Source organism: Mus caroli, chromosome 14 (assembly GCF_900094665.2).
Source record: "Mus caroli chromosome 14, CAROLI_EIJ_v1.1, whole genome shotgun sequence".
In the NCBI taxonomy this organism is placed as follows: domain Eukaryota; kingdom Metazoa; phylum Chordata; class Mammalia; order Rodentia; family Muridae; genus Mus; species Mus caroli.
The window spans coordinates 14761124-14776731 of record NC_034583.1 but is presented as its reverse complement, the minus strand read 5'-3'; the positions used below and the strand labels follow the sequence as shown (position 1 = coordinate 14776731).

Here is a 15608-nt window from a genome sequence, read left to right as displayed (position 1 = left end):
GGGGGGAGGAACAGAAAGAAAGAAAGAGAGAGAGGGGGAGGGAGGGAGGGAGGGAGGAAGGAAGGAAGGAAGGAAGGAAGGAAGGAAGGAAGGAAGGAAGGAAGGAAGGCAGGCAAAAAGAAAAACACATGACATGTAGTGAGAACAAAGAAATTTAATTTGGTTTTTGTATAGACTATTGTAATTTGGTACTCTGTACTACAAAAATAAAATCACTGGTTGCAATAATACAGGCACAAAATTTTATTAATTAAAGAAACATGGTAGCAGGGTGGGAGGAGATACGGAATGTGGAACAGTTAGAAGGTGGACCGGGAAAGGAGAATAAAATCTGGAGTGTAAAAAAATTTTAAAAATAAAAGACAATAAAAAAAGAAACATGATAGCAATCTATTTGTGTATTGATGGTAGAATGGTTTGAATAAGCATATATATATATATATATATATATATATACATGTATATATATATATGGCTGGAGAGATGGCTCAGCAATTAAGAGCACTGACTGCTCTTCCAGAGGAACTGGGTTCAAATCCCAACACCCACATGGCAGCTCATAACTGTTTGTAACTCCAAGATCTGACACCCTCACACAGACATACATGCAGGCAAAATGCTGATGCATGTAAAATGGAAATAAATAAATAAAAATTAACATTAAAGAAGTAGCTTAAAATAATACATATAGTTATATGTATTTATTTTTATATATATATATCATTGTGAAGTTTTAAAACAAGTTAGCCAGCACTGGAGAACCTAACTCAAAGGACCCCGAGGAGGCCAGCCTGAGTTACATGGAGAAACCATGTCTTGAAGAAAGTAAAGGGGAGTCAGGGTGGGCAGTGAGATGGTTCAGAGCATAAAGCTCTTGCTGCTAAGCCTGGAGACCTGTGCTCAGTCACCAAAACTCACATGGTAAAAGGAACGAATTTATTACTAAAAGTTGTTCTCTGGCCCCTATATAGGTGCTGTAGCATGTGCATGCATGAGTGTATAGCCCCCCCCCCCACACACACACACACAAACAGATAAATGTATCTTTTAAAGTAATGGCTGGGCTGTAGCTCATGGGGTAAGGTACTTAGATAGAATGTACAAGGCCTCTGAGTATGATCCCAGAACCTGAACACACACACACTCACGCGCACACACACACACTCACGCGCACACACACACACATCATCATCATCATCATCAAAAAGTATACTCAAAACTAGCTAGCACTGGAAACCAACCTGAGGAAACTAAGTGGGAAATGGAGAGGAGGTGGGGTGATCTTTTTTCTTTCTTTCCTTTTATATTTTTGAAATTTTCCTGGCTGATATGAACATACAGAACTTTGGAGTGCAACTCTAAGCTTTCTATAAGTAGTCTAAAACTGAATTTTTTTCTGAAGAGTTAAATGTTATGCATGGACAACAGGGAATCACTGAAGGTGTCTGATCAAGGGAATGATGTAGTCAAGGAAACTAGCCAGGCAGGTATGACAGATGGATCAGGTATGACAGATGGATCAGGTAAGAGCAAGAGTCTGAGATAGGCAGGAGAATGAGCCGGCTATCATAGCAGCAAAGGACTGACAGAGATTACCATATGTGAAGAGGCCCAGAAGAAAGGGGGCCACAGGATGGGCAGCTCACCCAGGAGAGTCTTAAACCCTAGATGTGTTTGCCTGAACTGGGAGGAACGGTCATGAGAAGAGGCAAGTTTCCTCCTTCATCCTGTCAGTCAGCACGCCTTCCACTCTGAAAGTCCAAGTAAGGTGTTGCACCTCTTCAACTCCTCCAGCTTCCTTTAAAAAAAAAAAAAAGATTTATTTATTTTATGTGTATGAGTACACTATTGCTCTCTTCAGACACACCAGAAGAGGGCATCAGATCCCATTACAGATGGTTGTGAGCCACCATGTGGTTGCTGGGAATTGAACTCAGAACCTCTGCAAGAGCAGTCAGTGCTCTTAACCACTGAGCCATCTCTCCAGCCCCTCAAGCTTCTATTTAATTGACATTTACAATATAAAAATCAACATAGTCATATTTCTCATGAGATTTGTGTTATTTCCCCTCTCTAAACTGAGAATGTCATAGGATCTGAGAAGACTTCATGGTGCCCCTTCCAAAGTGCAGTGAGCCTGAGATGTAATTATCCACACAATCGACATCATTGAGTTTATTTATCTTCATCCCTTGGAAGAAAGGGCTCTGCCCTTGGAGTTTACCATCCCAGGGAGAAGACAAACTCTCCACAGAACATCCTGTTACAGCTGAGGTTACAGGGAGTATGCATGAGGTGGCCTCTACTTGAAGCTGTAAGGAAAGGGAAGGGGAGTCAGATGGAGAGGACAGGACAGAAGGCATCAGCAAAGCCCTTGGGGTGGGAAGTAGCCTGGCCTATTGGAGCAATCAAAAGAAAGCCAGGGATAGTGGGAACTCTGGATGAGTGGGAGCAAGAGGCTAAGGCCCCTGGAAGCCAGATCAGATCAGCCATGAGAAACAGGTCCATAGTGGTGCTAAGAACCACTAGAACCTACACATGTTTTTAAAAGAGAAAGAAGCCCTCAGCTTCCAGACACAGCTTTGTTGTTGTTATCATTGTTGTCGTTGTTTGGGAGTTTTGTTATTGTTGCTTGGTTTTTTTGTTGTTAATCCAGTCTCACCAGGTCTCAGATGCTGAGATTACAGGAACAGACCACACTTACTTTGTGGTGAGTGCTGGGAACTGAGCTCAGGGCTTCTGTGTGTCTGTCCCTGCTTTACTCAACCACCACCCCTACCCCAGAGAGCTCTCTGGCCCTCCTGGCTGAGACTTCCCGGGAGAAACCAGGATGCTCAATGGTCAGCTTTCCCAGGAGGCCACCCCAGTGACACCTCTCAAATCCTCTATACAATTCAGTGCTCCTCTCAGCTCCACATGCATACAGTTAGCAGGGCAAACATCCCAGACTTCAGAAGTCTTGCCCCAGGATCTGAAGAGAAAGGAAGGGATGTGAGGAAGGCAAGGCCGATAACTCCTCTCTGTGCTCAATTTATCTCTAAAACAGGATATTCACAGCAACTGTCTCAGAGGGTTGCTTTGAGGACATAATTCACACAGAATTCTTTTATAGTACAGACACAAAACAATCTATCAAAAAGTGTTAGTATTTTGTCCCTTGTTTTTCATCTTTGTTTTGTTTCCCCATCCACAGACTACTTGCTCTAATTTGGACAACTGATTACATATGAATGGTCACTTCCTTTAAATGAGATATAGATTTATTTAATGACATGCAGTTGCATAAAAGTATTTAATGTGGAAAAAACAGTTTTGTTCCTACTGAAAGATGAGACCCCGAGGCACTGGGTGTACTCCCACCTATTCTACACAGAACCTATGGTTGAATACCAGAGAAAGCGTGAAGGACTCTGCACCAGGTGAGTCCACCAAAGGACGGAAGTTTGGATAAATCTTGGCTTGGGGGGTGGGTGGACTCTACCTGGGGCCTAGGCTCTTGATAGTAGGTCCTTCTGTTCTCAGGATGTAAAAAGAAAGTAAAGGCAGGTAGGAAAAGGGAGCTGCCACTGCCTTCAGGCTTTGGACTGGTACTGAAGAAACTCTCAGCGATGAGGACTGAATTGTAGGAGGCGGGTCGACGCGGCAGAGGGCGGAGCCCACGTCAGCCCTCAGCCCCACCCCAGCGGAAGTGCTGCTGGGCCCGCCCACCCCTGGGTCTCAACCCTCTCGCGCTCAATTCGGCTCTTAGAGCGACTTAAACCTGCACCCCAGCTTCGGGTCTAGAAGGAGGATCCTGGCTCGGAACAACTGGCTGCTCTCTGACCCTCCCACTTCCCCGCCCTCCCCATCCTTTCTCGGTTATCCGCGGGGCCGCTGGCGCCGCTGAGAAGCTCACAGGTAAAGTGTGGGCAAGTAAGGGCGCAGGTGTAGGTGCCTCCCGGGAAAGATTGACTTGGAGAAAGGAAGAGACTGTATTGATCCTGCAGTGGTGGGGAGAGAGAACGCGGAGCCCCGGAATGGTGCTGGAGCTGGGCAGATAGAAGGGGCGGGACTGAAGCCTTCAGCTTGGGGGCCGGATCATTTGTGTCCCCGCGTCTTGAGCAGTCTCCATTGTGCCTGGAAGCTGTTGAACTGAATAGATGGGGAGGGGGGTCGGGCGGTGACAACTGAAGATTGTCCCCCACCCACTCTGCGTGGTGACTGCGTACTGACAGCTGCCCCACCGGGTGCGCACACTCCCATGTTTGCAGAATGAAAATCAATAAAATCGATGTACTGGCAAAGAACACGAAACACGTTAGGTTATTATTATTATTACTTGTGTGTGTTAAACTCTTCCTTCTTTAAACTTCTTTCTTGGAAAATGTGGCTTCAGCTTCAAAGAAGGTTACAAATTATCTTTTGGTTCCCCCCGAAGATTAGGAAACTTGCACTTGGTCCCAAGCCGGGCGGACCTCCTCAGGAGGCCTAGCAACGTCGTCAGCGGGAGCGAAGTCCCAGAGCTTGCTCAGCTTCCAGACACAGCTTTTCTCCGCGCCCCATCATCTGCATTTTAGGGAGATGAATCCCCTCCATTTACCGGTCTCCAGTTTACCACTCCCACGCCCCAGGGGCCCGCGCCTCCTCCCCTCCCCCCACCCCACCCCACTCCCGCTCTCCCGGTCGCTTTAAATAATGATATTTGCATGCAAGGAGCGATTCATAAATATGTCAGGGCCGGTGAAATATAGGCAACATTTCAAACTTTCTATTTAAAAAACATGAATTATGGCTGCGAAAAATGTGTTCCCATTTAAAGGCGATACGAAGTATTTGGTGTCTCGTCCCCGGGCCCATCCATCATGCAGACAATAAAGAGAGTTTTTCGCCCTGACACTCGGGATTTATGGGCGCCCTTCTCTGCCCTCATCACTCACCCACTACGGCCAGCCTGGGGACAGGCCGGGCGGAGAGACTGGCAGCCGCCCCCCGCCTGAGTCCAAGCGCTCGGTTTGCACCTTTGCTGGGACCCCAAATCCACGAATCTCCAAGGGAAGCGCCTCGAGTTAGGGGATCTAGAAGGGTCTGGGCAACCACGTGTGCGTGGGATCCACACATTCATCCTCCCGAAGCAAGTTTTCCTCCGGGGCTGAGGCCGAAACGGCCCTGTGAGTGCCCTCTTCAGAAGTCCGGCTCAGAGCTGGAAGTTTGCTGCGCAGGTGGCCCCAGGTAACTTACACTCTAGCTGGAAGTTAGGGCAGAGAGCTAGGCCAGGGACTGCTCAGATAGACTTTTAACCACTCTTCCCCACAGAAGGTGATCTGGACTCAAATTTTCTCAAGCTGGATCAGGCGGAGTATTCTGGGCAAGGCTCTGTACAAAGCTACTTCTCCTTTACCACCCGGTGCGAACTGTAGTCACCCATGCTGGGCGTCGGCAGCAGACCGGAGGTGGGCACTAAGGAGTAACAGAAATAAGGAAAAGGGTGCCTTCAATTTGCCTATGGCCAAGCTAGGCCACCAGGTCCTCTCCCTCGTGTGCTCATACTAACTTTGTCCTCCCAAAGCCGCCTCTGATTCTCTGGAGAAAACTTGCTTGAAGCAAAGTTCAGACTCTGCTGTGGAATTTGCTTTCAGTTTTCGCTGGGGGCGGACTCAAGAAACCCTGTAGGTTTCTAACGCTTGAGCAGATGTGGGGGCTACTAGGCCATGAAACCTTGGGCACCAAGAGAACAGTAGGGCTGAAACCACTGCCTCCTAGGCATGGGGAGTCATCTCGCGCCTGCAACTGAGCCGAGGCTCACCGGTACATGCCACCCGGGAGACATTTTCAGTTGGATGCCTGCTGGTTGGACTTACTCAGTTTAATATGACACCAACGAAGGCCAGAGAAATCCTGTCGATTCTAAAAATGACAAGATTGAATTTATTGCAGAGCCATGTGTAAGCTTTATCCATGTGAAGGTAAAATTATACAAACATCTCAGTGCTCAGTACCAACACCATTTATTGCTTCTGGCTTCAAGGGCACATAACATAAGTCTGGAAATTGATGCCTATAGGATAAAAATACATATTCTTACATTCTAAATGTGTGCACATATAACTAAATTGGGAAAATTATAAAGCAAGGGTTGGTTTATTTGTCCTTACTTGTGATGTATTTTTTACATCCCTTGCTTGAGTGTTATTGGGGCCCAAGATAGAACTTAACGTCTAAATAATCACCTAGTGAATATTTCCTACAGCCAGAGCTGAATAGAGCTCTGTCTATAGCTCTTTAGGTATCTGCAGTACAGTGGAGGTGACATAAATAAATGCATAAGAAATCCAGGTAGGCAGATAACTGAGCCACCGTGCATCATTCAATATGTGTGTGTGTGTGTGTGTGTGTGTGTACACATATATATTACATTATATTTTATATATATACATATGTGAATATACAGTATTTCTGAGTTTAGAAATAAATTATTTTTATAAGCCTGGAAAGTAAGTACGAACTGAGGGACTTTGAGGGGCCTTGTGTGGGGATCCCTAGTCCTGCAGCCCAGGGCACCAAGCAGTCTGAAATAGGTCTTGTTGGATAGTCCCAGCCTTCAATGCCAGCAAAACAGCTGCCAGCTGGGGACGCTTAGTGTGGGTGTTCTGCAGAGCACCTTTGAGCTCTTACGGATGGCAACCCCAGACAGTGTCTTAGAGAAGATCTGGCATTTAAATTAGTAGGCCCTGGATCCCTCCAACCACCCTTTCCCCTCAGACACTTCAGCCAGCTCTCTGTCCTAGCTTAATCTGGTTCTGGCAGTGGCCACTTGGGTCTGAGCTTGGACCAAAGCATATCATAGAAAGGTGGTTGGTGCTCAACTCAACATTACAAAAATGGGAAGCCAGAGACACCAGCAAGAAGGCCACAATTCAGAGATCTAGAAGCCAAACCCCTTCCAGTCCTTGAGGCTCTAGCTTGAGGTCATAGAAGAAATAACCTAGGTGTATTTACTAAGAAATCCTAGGCACTCCTTCATACTAAGTGCTGAGATCCCGTGGTGAGGCAACGCCCGCCTGGTGAAGCTCCACAGAGGCTATTGGCCTGGTCAAGAAGGCTGGAACTGTAAAATTCCAGGACAAGATACTGATCCCAAACAGGGGACTTGCAACAGCCCACATATTTAGCTATCCTGCACTGGCTGAATTAATTCCCTGTCCCCAAATACACAAAACCTTTATGAGCCTCTAAAAGTCCTAGCTTGGGAAAGAAACTAGGGGGAATATTTATTTATTTGCAGGAAAAAAAAAAAAAAACCCGAGACTCACATGCACTCCTGTGGAGAAAGAAAGAACCCGGGCCCTGAGAATGTCCTGTTCTACCATGCAGAGATTTATACATGGAGCAGGCGGGGAGGCAAGGGAGACAGAGTAAGGCAATAAGAAATATTCCCTGACAACTCAGAAAAAGGAAAAGAGAGAGGAAATGAAGAAGGAAAGGTTCAGAGAGTTAAAAATAAATAAAATAAAATAAAATAAAATAACTATAATGGAAACAAAAAGAGGCAAACCCAGAAGAGTGCAGACTATGTTGAGGTCCCAGGACTAAGCCGGGCCACAAGTCTTGTCCCGCCCTAAGTCTCCCTGGTTTGAAAAGCTGTTAGGCTTGGGCGTGACCATCATCTCAGCGGCCCCTGGGAATCTTGGGTCTAACTGTAATTTGGTGGGGAGGGAATGGGTCCAGCAGCCTCAGCTCGCTCTTTCCCTCACTCCTCCAGGGAGGATTGCTCAGCGGAACAGAACCTGGGTGCAGAGACCCCTGGGGGCCTGCGCCAGTCCAGGACTCTTAGGGCGCTCTGGGCCAGGCTTTCCAACTTGCCGGGCCTGACCTGTCAGGCGGATTATCTTCGAGGGAGATTAATAGGGGAGGCGGGCTGCAATAATAATCGTTTTGTTTGATGTGACAACTCTGATAGGCGTTGATTTACTTACAAACTGATAGGCTTTTAATTGAGCGCCTCCGCCGAGCCAGAGATGAAAGGGAAGCGGTGGTGAAAGGCGGCCCGCCTGCCCTCCGGCCTCAATACTGATTAGCCATCTCGACAGTGAATAGTTCAAGGCATTTTCAAACTTTTTTCCTCGGCTCTCTTCCCTTCTGCCTTCTTCCCTCCACCTCCTCCTCAAATATCTGCCATGCCCACACCCTATTTTTTAGAAAACAAATCATGTCCATTGTGTGCAAATAAAATCCGCAGGACGTCCATGCCAACCACCTCTGAGGGTTGGAAGCATTAGGCCTAGCCTGAAGTAATTAATAACAATACACCCCCCCCCAACTTCCATAGCTTACTCGGCCTTCAGAGATTTGGCCTCCCTTGAGAGGTGCGCAGGCTCAGATGCTGGTGCCTCCCCAAAGCCCAGGGAACGCAGACCCCCAGGCGCCCCCGTGCGCTCCAACCTTCGGAGTTGAGTTTTAACGCGGCGGTCGGAGCTCACCGAGCCCGGCGGTGCACACCCGTGAGCGCGTGTAATCTACGTGGGACGAGAGCCATTCCACGATTCTACCAGTCTTGAAGAGCTGGGGTGGCCTCCCTTGAACTCCCTTGAACTGCCCAGCGCAATGTGAAATTGAGAATTGGAGGAAAAGAGACAAACTGAGCCTAGAAACTGACCCCCCCCCCCCCCGAGCGAAGAGGACACCCTAGGCCCGCGCTTGCTCCTGCTCTCCTCAGTTCTGTCCACAGCATCAGCTCTCACTCTCCAGGCCTATGAGAGAGGCCAATATGGCAGGTGGCCCAAGGCCTAACTTCCTATGCTAGGACCACAGGCGCTGAGGGTGACACCTTTAGAGCCATACAGTGGGAGACACCGGCAGGCACTAACACCCCGCAGGCTACAAGCAGCTTCAGAGACCTTGCCCGGCAGAGTTCGGGGTTGCCATTCTGGTAAAACGTAAGCTGGACTCCTGTCTCCAGAGATCATTCAGGCACCTTCACAAAGGTGCCTGTGCTCTTGCCATAGTCTCACAGATTTACCTTTCTCAATTGTCGCAGGAGGATCACAAACAGCCAATGCTCTACACACACACACACACACACACACACACACACACACACACACACCAGCCCCAGCCGCTCTTCTTTCCAAATTACCATTAATCGAGTTACCATCCCATTAGCTTTGCCAACCTAAGGAATCAAGGAATAAAATCAAAAGTATGTGAAAGAATACTTACGAGAAAATTATATAACTCACCCCCACCCCAGAAAGTTCTCGTCATCCGCGTGGACAGAAACAGAAGGGAAGGGGGACTGGGATGGTAGGAAAGAAATAGGCTGGCAAACAGAAGGAAAGTCCCCTGAGCGTACCCGGTTCAGCTCAGGGTGCGCGGTGGTCCGAACCCGGTCTCCAGGCTGGGCCCCCGCCCCTGCGCAGGGCGCAGATCGGCTCCCGGCTCCCAGCTCTCCCAGCCCCACCATTTATCAAAAGGACTTGACAACAAAAGAAGAGCTCTGCGGAAAAGTGGGGGGAGGGGAAATTCAAAGTATCCCAAGTCCCTCCGAGCAAGGGGGTGTGTCCTCTTCTCATCCCCTTCTACTTTCTACGAGTTTCTGGGGGTAACCCCGGAGCGGACGTTATGGAAGTCGCCCAGCGGCACAGGAGTGCGTACGCACTGTGCACCCAGATCCAGGTACAAGTCAGCACGCACAGCGCCTCCCCTCTTCTTTCCAAACAGCCCGAGCAACGGCGCAAATCGAGGGGAACGCCGAAGTCCCGCTCCGCTTCCCTGGAAGAACCGGTTTCCACAGGCAGCCGCCCCTCCCTCTCGCGTTCCTTCCCTCTCCTCTCCCCGCATAGGTCAGTCCTGTCTGGATGGTCTACATCATTCCGTCCAGCAGCCAGATTATGTCCCGGCTCCCAGGATTGTCGGGATGGCGAGCGGAGGGTAGTGGCGAAGGACCCGGGAGAGGAGGAGAGCGAGCCTGAGACCTGTTTGCCTATGCACATGGTCAGGCCTCTTCTCTTGAGCTATTCAACTCTCGCTAAGAACACGGGCCACAAAATTAAGGAGGTTTATCCTACAAGTAACCCTCAGAACTCGGGCTATATTTGATGGCATGGCTCTTTGGAAAGAAGTTCCCGAGTCTGGGGTGGGAACACTACAGAGGTCGACAACTGGACATCCTCAAGTTACATGCCCGGGAGGGATTATGCCAGAGAGGCGGGAAACCTCTGCGTTAGACGTCGTCTCCAGCGTCGTTCTTAGGTACTAAGCAGACCCGAACTGGGCAACCCGGATTGACCGAAGCACCCAAAGGTGGAAGGTGTGTCTGTCTCCACAACCCTAAGAGGGAGTGAGCACATCCCAGGCCGGTGCTCCAGACTCGGGGTCCTGGGTGCACCTGCGCACTTTACTCTCACTATTTCATTTTCCTGACGGTGGACGCCCCTTTCCCCTCTTTCTTTTTCTTACACACCCTCTACACACACACACACACACACACACACACACACACACACAGGTTCCAGGAGGCTGCTGCTCTTTCCCCCTCCTTCAGTTTCTTCTCGGTCTCTTCCTTCCTCTGTCTCACTCTGGGTCTCTCTTTTTCCCTTCAAGTCTCACCCGCCTTGTAATCAGCAACAAAAGCTGACATAAATCACGGGCAGATTGACAAGAGCTGACAAATAACTGATTGATTGCGGTCGAGGCACATTGACAATTGATGGAGGGGTGGAGATGCCCAGAGAAACGGGGGGTGCGGGGGGGAGGGTAGCAAGACGAAAGCAAGAATGGGGGGGACTGAAGTGTGAAACAGGGGAAACATGTGACCCCCGCTCAAGCCCCAATCTGAGCGTCCTCCGGTGTCACGTGACCGGGAAGGGCGGAGAGCCCGGCGCTCGTCGCGAGGACGAGCAGCCACCGCCTCCGTTGCCCTTCTAGCTTCTGGTTTCTCTGCTGCTGAACCTCTGGAAATTCAAGCGGGCGGGCAGACTTTCTGCAGCATCGACTTTCCTTACCCGGGTGGCCGCGCCACGCGAAATCTTAATTTCCGAAAAGATTTTTTGTGTACAGGCCCCCACTCATCCCTGGAGTTGACTGTTCAGCAGGTATCCACATTACCGCCTGCGTTTCTTCTCCCGAAGTCTGTTAACACTCCCTCCCTCCAAAGGTTTCAGTTTGTTTTCCTGTTGGGAAAACGAAGAACGACGAAGAGAAAAAAGAAGGAAGGCGGTAGATGACAAACGTAGAATAAATGTCCATCTCGTCCGGGTAGCGAAATCGAGGGAGGGGACAAGCCGAGGGGCGGCGAAGAGGGAGCTGCCCATTAAAACCAGCTCTAAGAGTCCTGGCGGCGGCGGCGGCGGCGGCGCGGGACGCGTCACATCCCCTTGACCCTCCAATCACCTCGGGCTCCCATTTGATTGGAAGGCGGCAAAGGCTTTAATCTCCCCCTCGGTGCAGCTGCTTTTGAAGTGAGTTTCCTCGCCAGAGCCCCGGCTGGACAAGCAGCGACACACATCGCAGAGCGCAGCGCCGGCTCGGGGCCGGGAGAGCGCAGCGCAGGGCGCAGCCCGAGACAGACACCGCGCATCGCGGGGGCACTCCCGCAGTCTGTCCTGCTCTTCTAGCCCCGCCACGGCTCCTCTGCGGGCCACCCAGGATTATTCGCTTCTGGCTCCCGGCGGCGAGAAAGCGCGCGGGGCTCCCGCGTCCGCCGCGCCAGCTCCTCCTCCAGCTGCTCCCGCTCCCCGGGCGAGCGCGCAGCCCCGAGCCCGCCCCGCGCGTCTCGGAGCCCTCCCCCCCGCTGCTCCCATGCGCGCGGGTGGGTCATGAGCACAGCGCCCTCGCTTTCTGCCCTAAGAAGCAGTAAGCACAGCGGCGGCGGCGGCGGCGGCGGCAGCGGCGGTGGCAGCGCGGACCCTGCCTGGACCAGCGCGCTTTCTGGAAATTGCTCCGGCCACGGCCCAGGCTCCTCCCCGGCCGGCAGCACCAAGCCTTTTGTGCACGCTGTGCCCCCCTCTGACCCCCTGCGCCAGGCTAACCGCCTGCCCATCAAGGTGCTGAAGATGCTGACGGCACGGACTGGCCACATTTTGCACCCAGAGTATTTGCAGCCCCTGCCTTCCACGCCCGTCAGCCCCATCGAGGTAAGGACCTTCTCTCAGGGTCAAGCTGGGACCCCTACCAGGGCTGCCTTCCTGTGGGGTTTCTTTCCCCCTGGGATCTGGGGCGCTCGGGGTGGGGGTAGGGGGCAGTCGAAGTGATTCAGCTCCAGGATGGGCGGAAAGGACAGTACTTCCTCAACCTTAGTCAGAAGAGAGCAAGGAGATGAAATTGGGTGCAAATTCTAAAGGGCAAAGCCACACAAACTTGTCTCCTTTTTGTATTAAAGTCCCTATGTACCTGGCCCTCCCCCATCGGCCCCAAGGCGGACAAGGGCCTGTATACTGTTCCAAAGTCGCCTTCCTCAGAAGCTGGTGTATTTACACAGCCTCGGAGGCGCCAACCACTCTAGCACTCACACTTTAGAATCAAGGAGTGTGTGCTGGGGAAGAGGGTACAATTCTGGATCTAAAGGGATGAAAACCAAAACATTTGCGAGAGATTGTTCCCAAATCTAAGTAGTGACTAAAGAATTCAGGAAGGATCCTAGAGCGGCCAGGGGGTTCTGGCATCTTTCCCAAGGATACGGAGTGGGGTGCCACTTAGAATTGCGCCTGGAAGTTGAAATGCTTTTCGCGGGCTGTTATGAAGGGCACTAGAACCCTAAGTGCAGGGTTTCTAAAGGGTTTCTCTCTTTCTCTGTGTGAACCCCTCCCCATCTGACTCCGCAGCTGGACGCCAAGAAGAGCCCACTGGCGCTGCTGGCTCAAACATGTTCGCAAATAGGGAAGCCGGACCCTTCGCCCTCTTCCAAACTCTCCTCGGTCGCCTCCAACGGCGGCGGCGCGGGTGGTGCAGGCAACGGGGCCGGGGGCGACAAGGACGCCAAGTCGGGCCCCTTGAAGCTGAGCGACATCGGCGTGGAGGACAAGTCGAGTTTCAAGCCTTACTCCAAACCCGGTTCAGATAAGAAGGAGCCGGGAGGCGGCGGCGGAGGCGGCGGCGGCGGGGGCGGCGGCGGGGGTGTTGCTGCGGAGAAGTCAGGATTCCGGGTACCGAGCGCCACCTGCCAGCCATTTACGCCCAGGACAGGCAGTCCCAGCTCCAGCGCCTCGGCCTGTTCGCCGGGAGGCATGCTGCCCTCCGCCGGGGGCGGCCCAGAGGGCAAGGACGACAAGAAAGATCCGGAAGCTGGCGGCGGTGGCAGCAGCAAAAGCTCCGGGGGCGCCTCGGCGGACGGGGTACCCGCCGGGCTGGGGCACGGCCGGATTAGCTGCGGCGGCGGAATTAACGTGGACGTGAACCAGCACTCGGAAGGGGGTCCAGGAGGCAAGGCTCTAGGCTCGGACTGTGGCGGCTCTTCCAGCTCAAGCTCGGGTTCCGGCCCCAGCGCGCCCACCTCGTCGTCCGTGTTGGGCTCCGGTCTGGTGGCCCCGGTATCTCCCTACAAACCGGGCCAGACAGTGTTCCCTCTACCCCCTGCGGGCATGACCTACCCAGGCAGCCTGGCTGGGGCCTACGCTGGCTACCCGCCCCAGTTCCTGCCACACGGTGTGGCGCTCGACCCCACTAAGCCTGGCAGCCTGGTAGGGGCTCAGCTGGCAGCGGCCGCAGCCGGCTCTCTTGGCTGCAGTAAGCCAGCGGGTTCGAGTCCTCTGGCCGGGGCGTCGCCTCCATCAGTGATGACAGCTAGTTTGTGCCGGGACCCATACTGCCTCAGCTACCACTGCGCCAGCCACTTGGCGGGGGCTGCAGCCGCCAGCGCCTCGTGCGCTCATGATCCGGCCGCTGCAGCAGCAGCGCTCAAATCGGGATACCCGCTAGTATACCCCACGCACCCACTGCACGGCGTGCACTCCTCGCTGACGGCTGCGGCCGCTGCGGGCGCCACACCACCCTCCCTAGCCGGCCACCCCCTCTACCCCTACGGTTTCATGCTCCCTAACGACCCGCTCCCCCACATCTGCAACTGGGTGTCTGCTAATGGGCCGTGCGACAAGCGCTTCGCCACTTCCGAAGAGCTGCTGAGCCACTTGCGGACCCATACGGCCTTCCCAGGGACAGACAAACTGCTGTCGGGCTACCCCAGTTCTTCGTCTCTCGCCAGCGCCGCCGCAGCAGCCATGGCTTGTCACATGCACATCCCCACGTCGGGCGCACCGGGCAGCCCAGGGACTCTGGCGCTGCGCAGCCCCCACCACGCACTGGGACTCAGCAGCCGCTACCACCCGTATTCCAAGAGCCCGCTCCCCACGCCCGGTGCCCCAGTGCCGGTGCCTGCCGCCACCGGACCGTACTACTCCCCTTATGCCCTCTACGGACAGAGACTGACCACTGCCTCCGCACTGGGGTATCAGTGAGGGCGGCCCAGAGGAATTTGGAAAAAGAGGAAGGAGCTGGGGGATGGGAGGAGCGAGGGAGGGGCAGGACCCGAGCGAGGTTCCTGACACCCGCAGGGGCAGAAGACCCGGGCTACGGAAGGGAAAAGAAAGTTTAAATCTTACCTATCCACCCAACCACCGAGATCGAGCGAGCCTGGATGCGAAACTTCTCCTCCACCCCTACTCCCCCAATCAAACTTTATAAAAGTTGAAAAAAATCATTTGACTTTTTATAGAAAAAGAAGGAAAACTAATTGAAAAAGTGTTCATCTGAGGACTTCGCCGGTGAACATTGGTATTTATTTATGTTAGCTCCAAGCGGACCCGTGGTTCAAAAGTGCATTATTTAGTTTGAGCTCCGTAGGTTAAAAGGAGGAGGGGGGAAATTAAAACTCGAGGGTAAATATGTGGAAAACAAACCCTCCGATCCCTTGTAGAGTATAAATAAAAACAAAACCGCTACAGAATTAGGGGTCTTCTCTTTAATGTTACTTTAAAATTGCTATGATTGTATTGTGCGTTCTTATTTAATGTCTGATTGAAACTCAAATTTACATGCATGTTTGTTACAAAAAAGAAATGAAAACGACGAAACAAAATAGGTCACAATTTGCCAACTCTGATTTCAAATTGCAATTATTTTTAAGGTGTATACCATCGAAAGAGAATGGGTATTTTTTTGTATGTATTCTGGAAGAAAACAAAAAAAAAGGAAAAACAATTCTATTCCAAAACCTCATTTGCCTTATTTTGTTCTTTAAAAGGAACACTTAACTATTTTTAATTTTTAAGTCCACCCGCTGAGAAGGGGACAAGGTTTACGTCATGTGCTAAAATAATAGACAATGTATCGCTTTAAAGATTAAAATTCCGTATATTTGATGTATTAAAAGGTTTTACTTCTTATTATCTTTTTATTTTTTCCTTTTATTAAAGCGGTTTCAGCCGCTGCGGATTCCCGGGACTTCCCTAATATCTTTAGCCCAGGATCGTGGCTATGAATTTCCTACTGCTTTGTTGTGATTTTCTTGAATAGACGAAAGCTTCAGAAGGGCTGGCCAGCTGAATGATTGGCCTTAGGGGAAAATGTTTTTTTTCAAGAAAGAATTCCAATGTGGAAAGATAGTAGCCTTGTCTAATTGCTCATTTCGTTTTTATTTA

At 51.5% G+C, this 15608-nt stretch overlaps 1 protein-coding gene across 1 annotated transcript; it reads left to right on the top strand.

Annotated features, from left to right (window-relative positions):
* The first annotated feature begins 10825 nt into the window (after window positions 1–10825).
* On the top strand, window positions 10826–15353 carry Znf503 (zinc finger protein 503). The gene is made up of 2 exons (XM_029468684.1): window positions 10826–12110; window positions 12798–15353. Exons 1-2 carry the CDS (start codon window positions 11793–11795, stop codon window positions 14424–14426), a joined length of 1947 nt encoding a protein of 648 aa, XP_029324544.1. The 5' UTR covers window positions 10826–11792; the 3' UTR covers window positions 14427–15353.
* The last annotated feature ends 255 nt before the right edge of the window (window positions 15354–15608 follow it).

Bases quoted from the DNA above. Each gene is read 5' to 3' on its own strand.
- Znf503 (XM_029468684.1), top strand. From the start codon at position 11,793: ATGAGCACAGCGCCCTCGCTTTCTGCCCTAAGAAGCAGTAAGCACAGC. The intron at 12,111-12,797 runs GTAAGGACCTTC...CTGACTCCGCAG, and splicing joins CGCCCGTCAGCCCCATCGAG to CTGGACGCCAAGAAGAGCCC.